General features: G+C 40.4%; 1 protein-coding gene across 5 annotated transcripts in view; it reads left to right on the forward strand.

The window, feature by feature from the left end:
- Positions 1-23288, forward strand: part of VGLL3 (vestigial like family member 3) — a 39019-nt gene that overhangs the window by 7162 nt on the left and 8569 nt on the right. For 2 of the 5 annotated variants that reach the window (XM_005304962.5, XM_005304965.3), the window contains exons 2-3: positions 8132-8387; positions 15900-16400. In XM_005304962.5, the coding sequence (XP_005305019.1) occupies positions 8132-8387; positions 15900-16400 (757 nt within the window). The remainder of the gene's footprint in view (positions 1-8131; positions 8388-15899; positions 16401-23288) is intronic. The other 3 variants (XM_005304963.5, XM_042845309.2, XM_005304964.4) reach the window with 2 other exon arrangements.

The following is a 23288-nucleotide window of genomic DNA, read 5'->3' on the forward strand; positions in this document are numbered from 1 at the left end:
TGACAAATGTGCAAGTGAAACTGTGTTAGCACAGATTGTGGTTATCAGCAGCTGAACCAACACAAGCAAAAACACGGGTAGACAAATTCAGCCAATGGTCAAGAATCTTGTATATATTTCAAATAGCACAGATGCAAACATAAATGCTCACAAAGAGATCTCTACTCACATCCAAAGAAGCAGCTCACCAGTTATCAGGCAGGTAGAGAAGTTTAAAGGGGAAGAGAACAACTTGATTTCTGTTAAAGGAAATATCCTCTGAGAAGGGAGATATTATGTCACCATTAAGTGATCTCATTAGAGATTCTTATTCAATAGAATGCTGTATTTAGTGAAGAGAGGATTGACTGTAACTGGCATTTTGGTTGTCAGAGCTTTCCACTTGTGGTATAAAATTGCATATGTCTTTTGAAAAACAACAACCTGTTCAATAGTCTTTCCATAATAGTAAACAGAACCATTCATAGATCCTGAAAATTTTATTTTAACATAGAGCTCTTATTCTTATCTTTGCAAGAGTCATCAATTGTGACTGTCAATCATTTCACATTATTCTGTACCCAAAAGCTTACACTTGTCAATAATCAGCACTACTGACTTAAAAAGAGAGGAAAAATACCAAAGATTCAGTGTTTTCTAAAACCAATCAAACAACTGCTTAGAATAACTGTTAATAATTCCTCTTGTGGATTAGAGGAGGTTGGGGAGAGAGGAAGATTGAAATGGAAAATAAATCAGATTCATAGACTGTGGTAAGCAGAACATTCCTGCACAAAGAAGCAACTCTAGAGATAAGTTTTAATTTCCTGAACTCCAGTCTCTTTATGGGAACATTGAAAGACTTCCTTCCGGATACCTAAGTCAATCCAGGGGCTGTATTAAACAGTGTGTGTCTAAATAATTGTGTGCATGCATATGTATTCATACATTTGCAGTGTAAATATATGTGGTATATCCATGATATATATCAACTTCTACATTGCTCTATACATAAGGTCTGGCATTTGGCCTGGGGCAGGGGAGTCAATTTTTTTTTGGTCAAAGTCCAAATGTCGTGATCAAGGTATAGTCGAAGTCCAGACTCCAGAGAAAATAATAATAATAAAAAACCCTCAATAGTGATGATAATAATAAGTAAATAAAAAGATTTTGGGGTCCGTTCAAAAGTATCTGGTGGTCTGGATTTGGCCTGCAGTCTCCCTCTTGACTATTCCTGGCCTAGGGTCTGATATAGACCCTAATATATCAATATTTGTTAGACATCTATAAAACTTTTTCTTTTGGTTTAAAACAGAAACAACAATAAAAACTCTCACACTTCTGGCCTGGTTTTTAATGAGAACTGGGGTTTGTCTGCACATCTAGAGTATGTGTAATGTTATGGCACTCTCACTTATATGAAGTACAAGATATATATTATATATTGTAAATTCTATAACCCCATATAGTGTATTAAGGCCTGATCCTTCAGTGCTTGCTTAGACAAAAATATAACTTCATTGGAAGAATTGAGTAAGAATTGCAAGATCAGACATTAGGAGAACATCATTTTATGACATTTCATGTTAATACAATTTTTAAAAACATATTAATAACATATACTATGTTCTCATCACCCCAAACTCCTCCATTCAAAAAAAATTGCCTGACATAATTTAATACACAGCTAGCTAGCTATGTTTTCACTTCTAAAGTAAAGCTGTGCACTTTTAAAGTGAAACCATTCAGAGTTTTGCTATTCTCCTCTGCACATTTGTCTTTCCTCCCCCAGTTTGTGTGGATGTGGAAGGGGCTTGGTATAAAATGTGAGCTCCTCTAACCATATGTCTAAATAAACAATATTCCTCAAAGCAATTGCTCAGTGACACTTGCCCTCTATTAGCTTGAATTGAATTTCCAAAAGTCATTTAGGATCGTCTGAATCACAAATAAAATAAAGTGACCTATGGTTATTATATCCATCACAGAATTTCATGTAACATCATCAGAATTCGAATGATTACTTCATTGTTGCAGTGTTCAGTCAACTAAACTATTACCTTAATAGTACAATCCAAGACTAGGTTATGCAGTATGTTGACTCTCTACTAAAATCGTGGACGTCAAGCTTATAGACTTGTTAGGTCCATTTGCAGTATTTGGATTATGATGATTATAGTGAATTGATTTAAATAACATGCATTTTCTAGTACTCACTTATAAGTAATACTTGTGTTTCTACTTCATTTCACAGTAATTAAACGCTGTCTTTTTAAATATCCCAACTGTAACTGATTCTGTAATTTGCCAGATTGCAATAGAGTTTCCGATTATATAAAATATTAAAATCAATGTAGTATGCGCTTCTGTAGAAGGAAATTAATAAACTATCTAGGAACCAAAATTTGCTATATAAATAATACATTTGTAGGAAAAGGTAAGAGCCATAACCATGAGGAGATATTGATGGCGCTAAAATGTTGCCAAGCAAATCATAATAGACGGGTCAAGCTCTACTTTTTAAAAGAAGCTACTGAGTACTGATGCATGTGTACCTTAGTCATGTCTGTGTTGCTGAATCTTGTCTGCGTGTAGAGGTGGTTGTTTAAATGGCTGGCTGGCTGCGAGCTGTTGCTGCTGCAGCCTATTGGTTGGGGTGAGCTTGCTTTTTGTGAAAACTGTTGTCAAGTGGAACATCTGAAAAATATGTTCCATGCAAAATTGATTTTCACACACATTTATTTTGACATTTTGGTTTGATTTGAGGGAGCAAAGAGTTGGGCATAGTTGTTCACGGGCTTCTGACTTTTTTTTTCGTTAAAGTTTCTATATATATGGTTTGGGGGTTTGTCAATGTTTTTTTTCTTCCAAAATTATGTTTAATTATTTCTGACTTGACTGTTGTTGCTACCCCCATTCCTCCCCCCCCCCTTTTTTTTTTTTTACTAATTGTTATGTAAAAGGAAAAATGCAACACAGGCTTAAGTGAGGGAGGAAAACAGTTTTTTTCCTACTATCAGTGGCATTACTTTGTGCTATGAAACTTCTCAAAAAGGGTCAGATTCTGCCACTTTTATTTATGTGTAGTAGTACGTCACTCTGTAAATGGTCTATGAATTGATCTCAGGGGCCAAAAGAGTTATGAACTCTGTCACTGTGGAACATTAAAACAGTAATACATAGGGTTCAGGGTTTTTCTATAGAGGTCCTGGTTTACTCCGTTTCTTGGCAAACACCCAGAAGCATTAATTCTAAAGTTGAGAGTTTATTGATCAAACAACTCCCCCCCCCCAAAAAAATTAAAACAAACATTTATATTGAAACTGAAATTGAGTGATTACGCAAAACAAACTTAATCAAAATCTATTAAAATCTCTGCTTTTGGAGGCAAAATGCAAGCATCTCTCATTTTCATTAACAACTTTCTTTGATGAAAAGGAAGGGTTAATTTTACTCTCAATTCTGATGTGTGAAAGGATATTCACTTCTGTTTTTAACAGTCAAAGGTGAAAGAGAGATGGATAGGGGAAATATGCTTTTTGTTGATGTTTCGGAAACACTGGGAGGCTGGTCAGTTCGGAATGGATGCTTTATTCTTTCAGATTAGCCAGGACACCTGTAGCTTGGACTCAGGCTCACATGCCAGTCAGGGATGTCATCTGGCTGGGTCCTTTCTCCTCAGATAAGACAGGGCTGGGCCGTCTCATCTTGCTGTGATAATGCATGCAGAGTAGTTGATTTCAGGACGCAGTGAAAAGCAGAGAGATTGAGAGATAGGGTAGGAGGGAAAAAAACAGTGGGGCAGAAAGTACCACAAAAGGGAAGGGAGAGAGAACAGGATTTCATCCTGACAATTCAGTATCCTCACTGATGGACTGAGAACTGGATGTCATTAATATATGATGACTCCCAGGACTCAGAGGTGAAAAACAAAGTTCCTTGAACAAGAGCAAGGTCTGATGGCCTACTTCTTAGGAAGGAAATCCTTCCATCTGGTCTGCTCCCTCTGTCTTGGGGTGGAGGAAGGTTAGTTGAGATGAGTTGGGATGATTCTGCAGAAAAGGACCTAGGGGTTACAGTGGATGAGAAACTGGATATGAGTCAACAGTGTGCCCTTGTTGCCAAGAAGGCTAATGGCATTTTGGCCTGTATAAGTAGGGGCATTGCCAGCAGATCAAGGGACGTGATCATTCCCCTCTATTCGACATTGGTGAGGCCTCATCTGGAGTACTGTGTCCAGTTTGAGGCCCCACAGTACAAGAAGGATGTGCAAAAAAAGGAAAGAGTCCAGCGGAGGGCAACAAAAATGATTAGGGGGCTGGAGCACATGACTTATGAGGAGAGGCTGAGGGAACTGGGATTGTTTAGTCTGCAGAAGAGAAGAATAAGGGGGGATTTGATAGCTGCTTTCAACTACCCAAAAGGGGGTTCCAAAGAGGATGGATCTAGACTATTCTCAGTGGTAGCAGATGACAGAACAAGGAGTAATGGTCTCAAGTTGCAGTGGGGGAGGTTTAGGTTGGATATTAGTAAAAACTTTTTCCTGCTAGGAGGGTGGTGAAGCACTGGAATGGGTTACCTAGGGAGGTGGTGGAATCTCCTTCCTTAGAGGTTTTTAAGGTCAGGCTTGACAAAGCCCTGGCTGGCATGATTTAGTTGGGAATTGGTCCTGCTTTGAGCAGGGGGTTGGACTAGATGACCTCCTGAGGTCCCTTCCAACCCTGATATTCTATGATTCTATGAGACATGTTGGGAAGCCAAGTTGGGTCAAGGTGAGCTGGGATGGGATGAGGTAGATTTTTTTTTTGCAAAGTCTCTCTTAAGAAACCCATAAAGGGGAAAAGTGGGTGGTATAATTCATCCCCTCATTTTTTGTCCACCAATTAGAGCTGATATCTGCCACAACAATATTGGTCCATTAATTTCTGGACCCGTATCATCTTGTGTATTAAGTCCAACCTCAACAGAATTCTTGAACCCTATCATTAGGCCTTTTTTTTTTGTTTGGACTAATTTAGTTTCCCTGTCTAGTTTTCTTGCACTTGTTCATAACATTCATTATTGAAAACAACTTGGCCTATTTTAACAACAAGCAACAAATATGATTAGGGGTATGGAACAGCTTCCATATAAGGAGAGATTAAAAAAACTGCGACTTTTCAGCTTGGAAAGGGAGGATATGATAGAAGTCTGTAAAATCATGACTGGTGTGAAGAAAGTAAATAAGGAAGTGTTATTTACTTTTTCTCATAACACAAGAACTAGGGGTCACCAGATGAAATTAATAGGCAGCAGGTTTAAAACAAACAAAAGGAAGTATTTCTTCGCATAATTCACAGTCAACCTCTGGAACTCTTTGCCAGAGTATGTTGTGAAGGCTAAGACTATAAAAGAATTCAAAAAAGAACTAGATAAATTCATGGAGGATTCGTGGTCCATCAATGGCTGTTAGTTAGGATGGACAGGGATGGTGTCCCTTGCCTCTGTTTGCCAGAAGCTGGGAATGGGCGACAGGGGATGGATCACTTGATTATGTGTTCTGTTCATTCCCTCTGAAGCAGTTGGCATTGGCCACTGGGCAAGATGGACCAGTATGGCCGTTCTTATGTTCTTATTTTCCATAGTTAATTCCCAAAGTTATAGGTTATTTTGACATCTTATGAACTTTCACTTACTTTTCATAGTTGAACTCACAATTAAAGTGAATTTGTGGGCCCAGTTAAAACAATATAATCCATCTCCTTTATGAACCATTTCTTCCCGTAATTGAAAGTTTGCTCATAAACTCACAGTTATAAACAAAATGAAACTTTAAATTTTCTTAACATTACATGAACTTAAATTGGCTTGGCACTACTTTATCAAATATGGAAAAAATCATATTGGCATAACTATTAACATTTCTGTAGCAAAATCAGAATAAATCAGACACTGATATACTGCATACCTTCAGCTAAAGGTAGGAACCTTGGTCTTACATACATTAGGATGGTATAGTTTAACATGCACTATTATGTTAAACTCATTTGTCATATTTTAAAAATCAAACACTATTGTGTTTCAGACATTTTAACCTCTAGGGTTGCTTAAAATGGAAAACCAAAACCTTCAAGCCAGGGTGTAGCACACCCAAAATGTTTTGACATCTTATTAAGATGTTGTTTGAAGGGTGGTTTGAGATTTAATTCACAACTAATGCAGTAGCAGACCTGACCTAAGCTGGCGTTTTGTTAACAAGAGGGTTACTGAAAGTGTTATTTCAGTAAAAGTCTGCATTAGCAACTTCAACAGTTTAAAACACTTTATTTTTGCCACTTTTTGCTTCTTTTAAAAATGTACTTTTTCATTAAACCTTTAAAATGATTACTAATTACAGAAACCATGAACTTTAAAACAAAACAAAACAAAAAACAAAGCATTTATTTAAAGATATATTTTTTAAAAAATTAATAACTTCAAAACCATTGTCAATGCTTTTTTCTTTTTTTTTAAAGCAAAAACATTAATGGTTTGCTTTCATGCTTATCTCAAAGAAGCCCAACATATTTAAGAATTTTAAAACAAACTTTGGTTTTAAACTTTGAATAAAATTGCTTGTTTGCCAAGGTGCCAGCTTTTGAGTATGTAAACCCTTTAAGACCCACATTGGGCACAAAAAATGGTGTATTAATTTAGATATAATAAATGGGCCAAAACTGTTAGCATAATCCAGTCGCTGTCTTACATTAAAGAGTGTTAAACAAGTTCTGGGGTTTGGGAGACAGAGACCTCAGCCTGCTTACTACCATGGCAAACTCACCATTTTAATATTTTATTAAAGATGCAGGAAAGAAGGGAAAACAGTTAAAACATTTGAAATGTAAAATTTTAAGCAAGTCTTTTCATTTAACAACATTTTTTGTTTCTTTTTGCTTTAGATGAGAGTTTTAGAAGAAAAAAAACCCCTTGTTTGACAGTTTCTTAGATGATATCAGAGATGATAATAACTGTCCTTTCTTGGGAAAAGAGAAAAAGTTAGTTGAGATGGGCTGGAGGTGCTGTTGTAAAGTCCAACCCTATTTCATCTCAGGTGGTATTTGGAGTTCAGCTGGAGCTTGTAAGGATGGCAATGTCATCTGAATCCCTCGCCCCAGCCTAGTTTGCATAGGACATTTCTCCGGATCAGGATGACAAAGTTCCGGGATCCCAGGAAATGATGGGGTGGCAGCCATGATGCTGATGCCCTTTCCAGCAGCCTCTGTCTGTTCTTTCCTCTTCTCCTCCTCCCCTGAGTTTTTTTTCTTTAGGGACCCAAAAAGGGAGTGTCAGGTGGACAAGACCATCCCCTTATTATTTTGTCCACCCGTTAGGCCTAGTTTTGGTTCACTGATTTTTTTGGACCTACATTTTCCTGTTTATCAAAGATGATCTTAACACAGTCATTGAGTTATATCAGTAGGCCTTTTTGTTTAGACTAATTTAGTTGATCTGTCTTCCTTTCGTACCTTTTCCCATCAACATTTGTTATTATAGGTTATTGTGACATATCATGAACATTTACATACTTTTTACAGTTGAGCAGTTAGGTTGTCGGCCCAATTATTACAACAGGTTCCATTGCATCCCATGGTGCTAGTATGTGTCGAGTGAGGTGGTGTTAATAGGGAATGGAGATGACCAAAATCTGTTCTAAAGTGACCTATTTAAAGTGAATGTTTTAAATTATACAGTGTGTGGCCCACTCTTCTGTAAAGTTAGGGTGCATACGTACAGCCTCTGTGGCCTGTTCATAGCAGTGAAGCTGAATAAAGACTTCAGGATTGACCTGTTATCATCTGTGTTATGTTTGTTTTTTTCAGAAGGGCTGAGGTAATGGAGTGGTGGCTGCTCAGTACCTGTGAGAACTGGAACTTTAATGAGTGCTTGAGCAACGGGAAACTCTGAAGTGGGGCTGGTTGAAAAATTTTGAAAACTTTCTATGAAAAACACTGACAGTTTTTTAATGAACACGTTTATTAAAATGTTCCTTTTTTTTCTACCAGCTTTACCCTTAAGACATTATGCAATGTGTATATTAAATATATGTAATTTCCTTTAAGGAAACTGGGTGTTGTGTTTTCATAAACTGCCACTAGTGATGCGTCTTCTTGTTTTGTTTTGTTTTTAATCCCAGAAGAAGTTAGCTGTTTACAACAAGATGCAAGAGTCCCTGGAGGTGACCCTTCCCAGCAAACAAGAGGAGGATGAGAAAGACCAGCCCACTGAGATGGAATACCTTAACTCTCGCTGTGTCCTTTTCACTTACTTCCAGGGAGACATTGGGTCAGTAGTGGACGAACACTTCTCAAGAGCTTTGAGCCAAGCCAGCAGCTTCAACCCAGAAACTGCCCTTTCAAAAAGCAAGCCAGGGCTAAGCCCTCTGTGGAGAGGTAAGAGAAGAAATAGTTTGACTACATGCTGTCTAGCTTACACAATCAATCTGTTTTATAACAACACATGCTGCATTATGGCTGGAATCTTGCTGATTTAGTCGCGGTGGAAATACACCCTTGCTCCAGGGTATGTGGAAGCAGCAAGGAATTTCTTGGGGGTGAATGGTTGGAATTGATGGGTAGGGAGCAAGAATAAAAGATACAGGATATAGGCTTTTCAAATTCCTCCGGGCATTCAGTGGGGCAATTGAAAGCTTTGAGGAACAGGAATGAGTTAATGTGGCTTCACAAGGAACTGCTGTGAGATCTAAGGCATAACTTTAAGCCCCAAAGTTTGAAAAATGTGGTCATAGAGGATAAAGGGCACTAGCCAGGGACTCAGGAGACCCAGGTTCAATTCCCTGCTCTGCCACAGACTTCCTGTGTGACCCTGGGCAGGGTCATTGGGTTTCTCTGTGTCTCAGTTCCCTACCTGTAAATTGGAGATAATAGTACAGTGCTTCCATGCTGCTGTGTTGTGATCATAAATATGTAAGCAGGGTGTGAATGAACTCTTCCCTGATAGCTAGCTGCGAGGAGGAGAGACTTCAGGAGCAAACATGTGTTACATGAACACACCTACTCTGCTTAGATATCCAGCAGATATCCAGTGTTGTTCAAAGTGATCAACTTTGGTGGTGTTTGGTTACAAATCACTTTAGTACTGAATGCAGGGATAGTGAAATGCTGTTATTAATGTTGTCTTTATTATATGAATAAATGGGAGCAGAACTGTGCTTAACCTGTCCCAAATGAGGGGGTCATCCTCAGCTGAAAGGACCTTGTTAAGCCAAGGGCTTGAATGCCAGACCCCTGTGAAAGTAAGAGGGGTGGGGACAGGTGTCCTAGCCAGGAGGTGTGGACTCTTCCTAAGGCTCCTTGGTCTGGTTTAATCTGTTTCTCCCTACTGTTCAAAGATAGAGTTAAATAGGCTCCTATTTGTTATTTTAAGTGCTTAAATGAGAGCTGATATCACTTGTGGTGGAACAGCATTTATGCCCAGCCTGCTAAAAGCTGAACATCACTAAGAGCTGACAATCACTAAGAGACTGACCTGCAGATGTCACAGCAGAGAGGCAGGTGTCAGCAGAAGGTAACTGGCAGTCAGCCAGCCGGAGCAGCAAGCAATAGTCCTATGAAAGTGGAATGAGTGGTTGGCAGGGCAGCCAGCCAGAACAAGTGCTCACATGGTGGAGCAAGCAAGGTGCCTTCTTCCCCGAGTGGGAGGTGAACTCACACAGATGCACCTCTGAACCCTGGGTCCTCACTGACCAAGGACAACCACTGGGAGTGAGGTATGGTGGGGGAGCAGGGAGGGGCACAGAAAAAGAACTGTTGGTTGCAGAACTCAAGAACAGAAGGCACTGCCCCACACATGCTGGGGTGGGTATCCTGCTCACCGTTTTATGATTATGAATCCTGCTTGTGGTATTTTCCCTAATTTTCTGGTGACTTCCCTCCTTTCATTAGAAGTTTCTTTTCGACACTCAGACTCTGTGCTTCCGAGTGGGAAAATATTGCCTCTCAGAGGTGATCGGGGTGGTGTGTAATTTTCCCAGGTTACTGGGTGGGGGCTCGAGCCAGCTCTGTGTTGTGCTGTTGAAAAGGAACCCCTAGATATTGAACCCAGCCCTGGTTGCTGCCGGCTCCACCTGGCAGAAGGGTTACAAATGCAATGGAGATTGTGAGGTGTTTGTATACGATAGTAACATGCGCTAAATAAGTATGTGTCTGTCGAAGGATGAACAAACAAGCAGTGTGAGTTTTATAAAGAGCAGATCTTGCCAGACAAATTAGATTGCTTGTTTTGATAGGATTACAAAATTAGTGGATGAAGACAAATATAATTGAAGACAAAAATAATTGAAATCATCTTGTGATGTGTATTGAAATTGGCAGAAGGGCTGTAAGCCACGGGTGGTGAGAAATGGCGACATATCAAGTTGGGTGAGTGAGATGCCATGGGGATCTGTGTTGGGCCTGATCGTGTTTGACATCTTAATTAATGATCTGGAAGAAGGAATTGCTGAAATGAAATTGATAAAAGAGAGGATTTTTGAACACCACTGGCAAAAGGAAAATGATGCGCAAGGACAATCTTGCCAGAAAGACATCAACAAATGGGTAGGAGTTCAGCAGAGGACAGCCAAAATGATTGAGGAGCTGGAAGAAAGTAGGACTTCATCCTACACTATTAAAGTTAATGGGAGTTTTTCCATTGATTTGCATGGGAATAGGGTGAAGCCCATAGTTACAAAGAAAGATGAAGAGTTAAATACTTGTAAACAGCCATCTTGTCCTCCCAGCCAACAATAAACTTTTAAGTATGTGATCACACTACTTCCCAAAGATCAGAGCACAGAGGGGACTGTCTGCATGCAGACCTCACACATTCTGTGCTGGATGGAAAGAGCCTGTCACATCAATGGCATCATATGCCCTTCACTCCTTCTCCAGCACCTCTATGTGGTTCCAGGACTAGAGCTGGTGGGAATTTTCCAACTTCTTGTGTCGAAAAATGCCAATTCACCGGACCTTTTTGCGGTAAAGGGTCAGTTTTGACAAAACTTTAATTGGGAAGATTTCTCAAGTCCGGGATGAGAGAGGGAAACAGACAGACACATGTGCCCCAGAATAGCCAAAATCCTGGTGGTCAAGGCACTCATCTGAGATGTGGAAGACTGTGGGTTCAAGTCTGTGCTCCAAATCAGACGGAACAGAGACTGGACTCTGGGCCTCCCACCTCACAGGTGAAAGCCCTGATTACTGGGCTCTAGGATATTCTATGGTGTTTTGGTCTGGTTTTTCTGTGGAGAGGAAGTTCATAAAAATTTTGAAAGGTCTTAGTTTGTCCCAGTGCAGAATAGGATTTTTTTTTCAAATCTCAAAACTAATTCTTGATCAGCTGTATCTATGGAGCTTTGCAGGGGTACAGAATAGCCCAGCATAAAAATGCCTCATCCAATATTGCCTTGTGACACAGAATACCCCATATAATCAGTGCTGTTGCAAAGATGCTTCTGGTCTGAAAGTATTCCATGGATGGGGGAGGAAAAGGAGGGTATGCATCCCTTCTGGCCCCTTTGCACCAGCCCAGCTAGAGTAAAGATGCCCCAGTGGAATGCTGAAAAAAGCTCTTTGATTCTGCAGTTTATAGTCAGAGAAATAAGTAGCATACTTGTTTTTCAAAGTAAATTAGGATGAAAGGGATTTTTGTCATGCCCAAACTAATGTTTCAGCATACTAGTTTGAAAGAAGGAAAAAAGATAGTCACTCTGATATTTCAATCTTCCAGTTCATTCATTAAGGTTAATGTACTCTAGTTAGCTAATGTATATTAGTTTGTATGGCGGAAGTTGATGCTTTGTTAGGTTGGAGATGTTAACATTATTAATAATAATCAAGGGTAGTTTGGAGTTTCATTCAATTACTTAGTCAACAAACTCCTTGAAAGGTCAGCAAAAGAAATAAGCAGTGCATTTATAATTGCCTTGTTGAAAGATACATAGAAAAATTTGGGAGTGGGTAGGAGTGTATTGTACATTATTCTTCCTGCATTATCTCTTCTGAATCCTGAATGAGGCATAACAATTGGATCCAGGAAATATTTAAAGAGCTCCTGCTTTCAAGATAGGGGTGAGGCGCTAGTTGTGAATTGAGTTTTGCACTCAAAAGGATAAGGGTGCAAAATACAAGGCATCCTTCCCAAAGTGACAACCCTTATCCTTTTGAACGTCAAATGAACCTATAAGAAAATCATTTATTAGTTTGAACCAAAATTAATTTAGCACCAGTGTCAGACATTTTTGACCTTAAGAAATCTGAATAACACAGGTTCTTCAAAATTCCCTGAAATCTTGGGCATAGACTACATTGGAAGAAGTTTTTAAGATTAATGGTATTTTTTCCCATTATTCTTTATAACTGAAAGTTTTTCTCAGGTAGCAGTAACTAAAGAGTAATATTGTACTGGTGAGAATTCTAAAAAGAATTGTCTCCTTTCTTAGCATGCAAGCCTGGTATGTTTTCAGTGCAATGCACTGCGTGCTGACCACCATTAAAAAGTTAACAATTTCCATTAGTTTACCACTCTGGTATCTCAGATATTGCAGTCCTCTTGGCACCTCTCTCCCCTCATATTTAGAAAAGGAAATGACTGTGGTAACTGTGGTATATCTGTTGGCAAATGGTTTGTGTTTTGTTTTGTTTTTTATGGAGGCCAATGTAAGATGATTGGTATTTTTTTTTTCTTTCATAGGGACAGTGTCAGGTTGACATCAACCAGATGGCCAAATTGACACCTCCCCTGCCCAAATGATTGCCTCACCATTAAAATGCCACCTTAGGATGTAGGTTCTTTCATAGGTATCTGACTTTGTAGTGTCTGTAAAGACTATTGGTTATGCTCACTCATTCTGAAAAGTGAGGGGAAAGAACAACTTTCAACTACAGTGGAAACTGACATTCCCATGTGTGCTATTTTGGGATGTGGCTCAACTGAAAGGCTCATAGAATGTATAATAGACATTTTTCTTGGTAGTGTCATTTGCTTACATAGTGCTCATAAAAATGCTGGCTTGATAGTTCTCCTGTTTATCCACATAGCAGTGACAGCATGGGCAGCAGAACTACAAACTCCTCCACTGATAGACTTCCACCCTGAGTGGTAGGGACCGCCTTGTCCACCAGAGACCTCCCTGGACCATTCAGTCCCTGGGACTCTCAACTGAGTCTGACAACAGGAGCCAACTGTTGACTGACAACAGGGCACTACTGCCATTGGTGGACTTGTTCAGTGGGAACTGGATTGCAACAACCAGATATTTGATCTACTCTATACCTGTTGTAGATCAATTATATTAAAACTTTTTTTTTTTGCCATCATGAATTCAGCCAGATTGGTAACGTAGTGGTTGAAGGTTTTTGCCCCATTGTTGGTAACCTGAATTATCCAACAGATGCCTAGCAGTTGAACATTAATTTATTTGTGTGTGTGTGTGTGTGTGTGTGTGTGTGTGTGTTTGTCTTGTTTATTTCTTTTATGGGGTTGTTCAGATTTGGAGCCTGTCAGCATTGATGAGCGCCACAGTATTTCCAACACACACCCAAAACCAGAAATGGATTCCTCAAAATACTGGCAATGAACTGAATAAAATAAGGGTGTATTATCTAGTAATGAGAATGAAGCTCTGGGAATGAGGAATACAGTCACAGGGGAGAATATATGGGTGGGAGAAAATGTTAAACTCTGTTGCCAACTCTCCAGGCAAGTTATTCAAGCTGTCTACCTCAGTATGCCCATTTGTAAAATGGAGACAATACTTATGTCTTAGGGGTGTAGTGAGGCTTACATCAGTCATATTTCTGATACACTTTATGATCTTCTAATATCAGGTGCTTTAGAAGAAGATTACAAAAAAAAATGGAATGCAGCCGTATTAAATAAAGACACATGGAGCATTTTACTAAATAGCCCTGTGACATTCAAAGCAGTTTTGGCATGAAGGTAACTTTTGCTTTTGTGCATATAGTGTTTGCCAAAAAAAAAACAATTATGGAAGTTATTTCATACACAATAAGCTAAAGTTATTAATAGTGGCTAGATTCAAAGCCATTGAAGTCAACAGAAGGATTCTAACGGACCTTGAAACAGCCCATAAATATGTCTTAATGGTGCAGACAGACAGACAAAGCAATTTTACAGTTTTTATTTTTAAGGCGTTTTTTGTTTAAAGTAAGCAGAGTGCAGTTTAATGGTTTTTGAAGCATCTATTCATTTTTAATGAAGTCTTCACCCAAGTCTCTTTGGGGATCCTTGTAAAAAATGAATAGTTCTCAATTAATATAAGTATTGTTATAAACTTTATATGGAGCACAGAGAATTCCCTGATCAGTCAAACATAAAATTTCACCAACTTTTTTTCATCCATGGGATATTTTTATGACTGTGTTCTTTCATAACATGGTGGAGTCCCATATTTTAATCTATTTCAATCTTTGGCCCAAAACCCCCTCTATTCAAAATGGGACTATTCTTTTAAGTGATATTTAAAAACATGAGTTTTTGACAACAAAGCCAGTAGTTTGGAGGTATTAGTCACTGCATCAAAAACACTAACCACTGCTTACAAAGTGGAAATTTTTAAATGTGATTTTATGATACAATGGTATTGGAATTCTCATTAAGCATAAATTGAACCCCAATTATGAATGTAGATAGGTCTTTTATTTCAGATTTTTCAATCCACTTCCAATTAAATGGCTTGTCCTATTAAAGTACTTTATAGCTGGAGTTCACCCAAAGGTGTGTAACAAACTAAAGTTCTTGTTGGTAACTTTACAGAGAGAGGACTCAGAATATGAAAACAGATTTATTTTGCATGCAGCTTTTGAGGTGTATACCTTGTTTTTAGTAAAGTTGCAGGATAACAGTAATCGTACACTAGACTTAGAGCCAAATTGCAATTCTATAAGGAAGTAACATAAGATGTATTATGCATGCGCTACCCCACCAGTTTAACAAGGTAATCAATTTAACAAGATCTTTTATCCTACCATTATCCATATACGGAACCAGTAGCAAATGTCTATTTCAGACATCTCTATTCACCGGCCTAGGAAAAGCTTTATACCGGGGTGGCCAACCTGTGGCTCCGGAGCCACATGTGGCTCTTCAGAAGTTTAATATGTGGCTCCTTGTATAGGCACCAACTCCGGGGCTGGAGCTACAGGTGCCAACTTTCCAATGTGCTGGGGGTGCTCACTGCTCAACCCCTGGCTCTGCCACAGGCCCTGCCCCCATTCTACCCCTTCCCGCCCCCTCCCGAGCCTGTCGTGCCCTCACTCCTCGCCCCCCCGAGCCTCTTGCACGCCATGAAACAGCTGATCAGGAGGTGCGGGGAGGGAGGGGGAGGCGCTGATCGGTGGGACTGCCAGTGGGCGGGAGGTACGGAGAGCGGTTGGGGGGGAGCTCATGTGGGGGCTGCTGATGTATTACTGTGGCTCTTTGGCAATGTACATTGGTAAATTCTGGCTCCTTCTCAGGCTCAGGTTAGCCACCCCTGCTTTATACTGTAGCAGTAGTGGTGGATTCTCAATCACTCAAAGTCTCTAAATGAAAACCGGGTTCTGTCTAAATTATTTGTTCTAGTTCAGACAGAAATTATGAGCTTGAAGCAAGAATCATTGGGTGAGATTCCATGGCTTGTCATGTACAGGAGATCAAACTAGACGATAATAAGGGTTCCTGCTATCCTTGAGAGATATTAATCTAACCTGTTACTTAAGGAAGAATAGATCAGAAAGACATTTGATGAGCATCGTGTGGACTACTCCACAGGTCCTGACTTGTTCCTGGGCAATGCAAACTGGTGGCAAGCTACTTCACCCACTACTTGTGCTGTGTTTTTGTTTTTAACTGGTAGTTCTAATCTGTCAATTGCTTTCAGTATTTATACTTTTTTTTTCCAGAGAGCTCAACAATTTCAAGCCAACGGAGCAGTTTCCCAGCTTCATTTTGGACCAGCTCTTATCAACCTCCACCTCCGCCATGCTTGAGTGGAGTCCATCCTGACTTCCCAGTCACTGCACCAGGCACCTTCCCAACAGCAGATCCTAGCAGCTGGCCAGGACACAGCCTTCATCAGACTGCCCCACCTCCTCCCTCTACTGCATCAGAATCCTGGCATTATCCTTTAGCATCTCAGGTTAGCCCTTCATATGCGCACATGCATGATGTGTACATGCATCACCATCACCCCCATCCACACATGCATCATCACCATCCGAGCTCTCACCTTGACCCACGGTATGGATCCCTATTGATGCCTTCAGTACGTGCAGCCAGGATTCCTGCTCCACAGTGTGACATGACAAAGACAGATCCTACTACTGTCACCAGTGCTACCTCAGCATGGGCTGGAGCCTTTCACGGAACAGTGGACATCGTGCCAAGCTTCGGGTTTGACACAGGTGAGGTGATTTGCTCATTTCTGTGGCTTGACTAACTGGAGTTATTTGCAGTGACTAAATAGATTCCCTGCACTTAAATCAGAGCCTCTAATCAAATCTTTCAAATACTTTCTGGTTGTGACTTCTTCCTACTGATGCTCTCACTGACTTTCAGTAGGAACTGAGCCCATAGCATTTGGCCCAACCCAGCCAAATGATTTACAAGAAGCATTTTGTTTAAAAAAAAAATCTTGCAGGAAATAATGAGTGAATTCATAAAGAAGTGCCCAGGAAGTTTATGTATTCGTTGTACATGGGGTGCCTGATTACCACACCTGCCTTCTGTAAAATGGAACAGTTTGCAGCCTCCATCGGGGGGGAAGAGGGGTGCTAATGTCAGGGTATCCCCCTCCCCCTGCTCCTGCCCCCCGCTCATTTACCCCATCCACAGAGCAGGGGGGGACATGACAGCACTCAGGATGGAGGGAGCTTGCTGGCAGCAGCTGCTGTCTCAACTTGCTGATCTACTTAAAAACGCAAAAACAAGGAGGAATCCTTGTGGCACCTTAGAAGGTGTCACAAGGATTCCTCCTTGTTTTTGCTGATATAGACTAACAGGACTACCCCTCTTAAAAAGGTAGTGTACTTATAGTGGGGTCAGTGTACTTAAAGGGGCAGTGCACGTCTCTCTCTCTCTCTCACATACAGTGTGTGTCTCTGTCTCTCTCTGCCATGCTGTCTCCCCTTCCTCCATTCATGCTGCCTTGTAGAGTGTGAGGCTACATTAACAACAATGTGTTAACTCTTGAGGGCTCAGCCGAGTGCTAGTTCATCGTTTAGCAGTAAGGAATTCCCTGGGACATATCCCACCCTCCTCCAGCCTCTCACTTCACCACCTCAGCCAAGCTTCACAATCATCATTGCTGTGTACAGTATTAAATTGTTTGTTTAAAATTTATACTGTGTATATATATGATGTCTTTTGTCTGGTGAAAAAAAATTCCCTGGATCCTAACCCCCCCATTTACACTAATTCTTATGGGGAAATTGGATTCGCTTAACATTGTTTCGCTTAAAGTAGCATTTTTCAGGAACATAACTACAACGTTAAGCGAGGAGTTACTGTACTATAGGTCACACTTGACCCACAGGCTGTAGTGTAGCTACACCTTCTTGTAGCAGAACTTCAGTTTCAGTAGCAGTCTAGCACCACTGTTAGCATCTGTATGGGAGCATGTGTGCAGGGCACTAATGACCGATAACTATCATAGAGCTCATTTATACTATCATGCTCGTCTTTCTTTGATGGGTGTTTATCTGATCTGTTATTTGTCAGCAGCAATGCAGACCATATGTTACTTTTGGAATCCCTTCCATGCAATAATGTCACTGAAGAAATATTAGGTTCCTCCAGCTCCCCTTTCCTTGAGATGTTTGTTTGGATTTCAGCTGAGGGAGGGTTTTTCATACCTCTGGTTGATTGATCTATTTGGTAGAGTATGATCCACTCTCTTACTTTGTCTAATGTGTGTCGGGGGAAAAAGAACAGGTGGGGAAGACTTGTGCCTGATGAACACACTGTCGGATCTTTTTCAGTCAAAATAACATGAAACCAAAACCCAATTATAATTAAGCTAAAGTCAACTGCTAAAAATCTCTTTAACATTTCTCTGTCTCCTATATTAACTGTTACAACTCAGCAGACCCCAGCCAGAACCCTCCTTTATGCAACATATAGTCAAACTGTTCTTCATCACTACTATAACAAGGTTAAAAAAAGAACTAGATAAATTCATGGAGGATAGGTCCATCAGTGGCTATTAGCCAGGATGGACAGGGATGGTGTCCCTAACCCCTTTTTGCCAGAAGCTGGGAATGGGCAACAGAAGATGGATCACTTGATGATTACACTGGTCTACAATTTTTGAGAAGTCATCTGGTTCAGAGATAAAATGTGCTATTTATTATGTATTTTGATGTGCTGAATTCAAATATGACAATTAAAACAACTGATTGGCTACTGTTTCTAAGATATTTAAGTTTTTACATTTTATGTCTATGTATATTGTGTAGATAGTAGAGTTTTAATCATAAATTGTAAACCTAGGTCTTTTCATGTGTTTATGGTTGCTTTACATGATAATATTTCACCTGTCCTGTTTATGTAACACTTTAAAAATCAGCAAAAGGATTATATAAATAAAATTTATTAAGAAACAAAAGGCAAAAAACTATAATGTACATAGTTTAGTCCTATTTAGTGTCTACTCAGCGCTTCTTGTTTGTCTCTTGTATTAATGAAATGGAGCATCTCTTGTCACTGTCCAGCAATAGTCTGCAAGCACTGATGGGCTCCATTTGCCCTGATAGCATTTCTCCATTGTTGCAATGTCCTGGTGAAATCGCTTGCCGTGCTCGTCGCTCACTGCTCTGCAGTTCGATAGAAAAAAATCTAGATGAGAGTGCAAAAAAAGTATCTTTAGTGACATGTTGCAACCAAGGCTTTTGTATGCCTTGAGGAGGTTTTCCACCAACAACCTGTAGTTGTCTGCCTTGTTGTTTCCGAGAAAATTTATTGCCACTAACTGGAAGGCTTTCCATGCCGTCTTTTCCTTGCCACGCAGTGCATGGTCAAATGCATCATCTCGAAGAAGTTCACGAATCTGAGGACCAACAAAGACACCTTCCTTTATCTTAGCTTCACTTAACCTTGGAAATTTTCCACGGAGGTACTTGAAAGCTGCTTGTGTTTTGTCAATGGTCTTGACAAAGTTCTTCATCAGACCCAGCTTGATGTGTAACGATGGTAACAAAATCTTCCTTGATTCAACAAATGGCGGATGCTGAACACTTTTCCTCCCAGTCTCCAATGACTGTCGGAGTGGCCAATCTTTCTTGATGTAGTGGGAATCTCTTGCACGACTATCCCATTCGCAGAGAAAACAGCAGTACTTTGTGTATCCAGTCTGCAGACCAAGCAAGAGAGCAACAACCTTCAAATCGCCACAAAGCTGCCGCTGATGTTGGTCATAGTTTATGCACCTCAAAAGTTGTTTCATGTTGTCATAGGTTTTCTTCATATGGACTGCATGACCAACTGGAATTGATGGCAAAACATTGCCATTATGCAGTAAAACAGCTTTAAGACTCATCTTCGATGAATCAATGAACAGTCTCCACTCATCTGGATCGTGAACGATGTTGAGGGCTGCCATCACACCATAGATGTTGTTGCAGGCTACAAGATCACCTTCCATGAAGAAGAATGGGACAAGATCCTTTTGACGGTCACGGAACATGGAAACCCTAACATGACCTGCCAGGAGATTCCACTGCTGTAGTCTGGAGCCCAACAGCTCTGCCTTACTCTTGGGTAGTTCCAAATCCCTGACAAGGTCATTCAGTTCACCTTGTGTTATCAGTTGTGGTTCAGAGGAGGAGGATGGGAGAAAATGTGGGTGCTGTGACATTGATGGTTCAGGACCAGAAGTTTCATCCTCTTCCTCGTCTGACTCAAGTGAGAATGATTCTGGTGCATCAGAAACCAGCAGTCCTTCTCTGTGGGTACTGGACGTATAGCTGATGGAATGTTTGGATAATGCACAGTCCACTTTTTCTTCTTTGACACACCTTTCCCAACTGGAGGCAACATGCAGAAGTAACAATTGCTGGTATGATCTGTTGGCTCTCTCCAAATCATTGGCACTGCAAAAGGCATAGATTTCCTTTTCCTGTTCAACCACTGGCGAAGATTTGTTGCACAAGTGTTGCAGCATATGTGCGGGGCCCACCTCTTGTCCTGATCTCCAATTTTGCAGCCAAAATAAAGGTGATAGGCTTTCTTAACCATAGTGGTTAGACTGCGCTTTTGTGATGCAAAAGTCACTTCACCACAAACATAGCAGAAGTTATCTGCACTGTTCATACAAGTACGAGGCATCTCTGTTCACTTTGGCTAAACAGAAATGTGTCCCTTTGCAAAATCCAACACTGACAAATAAGAGAGCACGACACTGTATGATTTCTAGTGCTGATATAGGGCAATTTGTTCAGCAGAGTCATGTAAGCTTCATTATGATTGCATCATCCATGACTTCTAGGAATAACATGATGCAATTCATATCATGGATGACGCAATACCAGCTTCAGATTGCATCATTCATTGTTTTGCCTAAAAAGCAAGTACTGTCCAAACCCAGTCATAGATTTATTCATAGATCCAGTCAAAGATGTATTTTAGTCATTTCTGGTTTAAATTGAGATCCCTTCCCTTTATAACTCACTTATCCTCCGCCATTCCCAAGTCAAGGGTCGTATATACTGAGCCAATAGCATATCTTGAAAACTAGAGCCAATCAACAATTTTAAGCATCATTTTCGTTCTCAGTGACCCAGAATTAGTAAAGTTTGACTACATTTATTTCAGAAGCATTTTGGCTGTAGAGCAGTGTTACCTGTTCTGTTCATTCCCTCTGAAGCACTGGCATTGGTCACAGTCAGAAGACAGGATACTGGGCTAGATGGACCTTTGGTCTGATCCAGTAAGGCCGTTCTTATGTATTTGTTGCCTCAAGAAATTAAGAAAAATAGCATAACAGGATTCTTTAAAGTACTGGACAATTTTATGGACATTAGTAACATCTGCAGCAGTGCAGATGATACAAAGGTAATTATGTTTCACATTGTAAACTGATAATCTGCCAGGATTGGGAACAAATGTTTTCCTCCTCATATGACGTGGTTTTAGGCAAGTTACATTAATGAGGGGGTTTTACCTCCTTCTGAAGCATCAGCAAATTGCCATTGCCAATGATAGACTAGTGGGCTGATTCAGCATGATAGCAATTCCAACAGTCATGAAGTCAGGCAGTTGACTCAACTTTCTGAGGATGATATAGGGAGTTATTTAGATCAGGAAAACTACTTTTTTTATCATGGTGTGGATTACTCAATAGGTCCGGACTTGTTTGTGTTCAATGCAAACTGGTGGGAAGCTGATTTACCAACTACTTGGTTTTTATTTATTTATGTATTTTCATTTTAAACTTGTAGTTTTAACCTACCAATTGCTTTCACTCTTTTCTTTGAGAACAGAGTGCTAACTATTCAACGTAGGTCACAGAGCTTGGCACCTCCTTACTGGTTTAACCAGGCCAGAAACATCAGGATTCAAACTGACAGATGTTTTACTTACCTCTTACTAGTCAGAAAGTCATGTGCTGTAAACACAATCATGCAAACTCACTGGAATGTCCCCAGTTTGGTGTATAGCCAGTGCTTAATTTGTAATGAAAGAGGTTCCGGGGCTCAAGCAATTATTTAATTATTTTCATAACTGATGCAGAAAGCCCAGAGGTGCCGGGGCTATGAATTGCCAAGCCTACAGGTTCCAGGGCTGAGCGCTGGCAAGCCCTGGCACAAATTAAGCACTGTGTGTAACCCTTTATAAACAGGGAGTCGGGGGGCAGGGCTGGGCAACACAGAGTAATGGCTCATGGCTCAGTCTAACGTTGTATTACATTTTGCCTGAGTTGGGTGGAATGGGGGAATGCTCTTGTGACTGGCATTCTGCATGAGATCAAGCAGAGCAAAGGAGCTTTAATCACGTGCATGCAGTCCCCCAGAGCCTCATACACAGCCCCAAGGCTATGTCATTCTAAGGCTGTGGGTTGACTATAACTACCTTACTTTTTATTCTGCATGGGAAGGGGAGTGGGCTGCCCAGGAGAATAGTAATGGCATATGGAGCCTTTCACTTCTAAATCAGTGGTTCACATCTAGCTCAGGCTGGCAGCAACAAAGTTTATATCAATTGGCGACTGTTCAGGGGCCTACCTGAAAATTGATTCTAAGTGGATAAGGGTAAGAATAATGACATTTGGCATTAATTGGCAAACATGCTGGCAGTATCAGCAGAGAGGCAAAGAACTCAATGGCCGTGGAGAATGAACTAACCTCTTTCAGAGAGATGGTCCATCCAGAACAGGATAGAGGCATATTGGCAGGAGAACTTGAACTCTAGCTGTCATTGCTTGTACCTCTTTGGTGAAAAGAAGGACATCTACCTCTATAGTGGTCAAGTATCACATCCCATGAGCTTTAAATTATTAATATAAAAATCATTTGTCATATATTTTACAGGCATGCAATTTAGGCAGTTCTCCTTTTCCTAATAATTACTGTGGGCCACACTTCTTTTGCTGCTGTCACATGTGATTATAAAAAAATATTTTGCAAAATTCTTCATGCTGAATTATGTTGAATGAGGGTGTTCCGATCACCAGAGGAGACCAGCCTGTAGTCTTACCAATACCAGCAACACTGCTGCAATTCTGCTGTTCTGAGTCAGATCTGTGGTCTCATAAGTAGATGATGCCAAAAAACTTCAGTGACTAACGTCATGAAGAGGGGATTTCTTTGTATATTATCAACACCCAGGGAATTTGTGATTCAGAACATTGTTAGCTCCATGATCAATGATTCAGTAAAGTACTGATCTCTGTTTTGCACATCTTCTTACACTTTCATGGATTCAGTTTCAGTGTGATGTGGGGGGGTGCAGGGGGGCATTAGGTACCTCACTCCCATTAAATGTAGTTTAATCCCCACATGTTGTGCTGAAAATTAACACGCCTATAAACTTCCACTTTAGCACTGTGGGTTTTTTCTTAAACAATTTTTTTAATCAAAATCTCTTAATACATTATAAACTGCTGGCCTTCGGTGAATAGTGCCCTACCGAAGTTTCGAGAGCCCAAGACATAGAATTTGGAGGAAACTGACTCGCAACTGTTACGGTGCGTTATGTGCAACTGGTCCTGAATCTCTGTTCCATTGACTTCAATAAGCTTTAGATCAGGGTGTAACAGAATAGCCTGCCAGCACTTGCTGCAGATCACTGCCTATGTA

Source organism: Chrysemys picta, chromosome 1, assembly GCF_011386835.1.
Source record: "Chrysemys picta bellii isolate R12L10 chromosome 1, ASM1138683v2, whole genome shotgun sequence".
In the NCBI taxonomy this organism is placed as follows: Eukaryota; Metazoa; Chordata; order Testudines; family Emydidae; genus Chrysemys; species Chrysemys picta.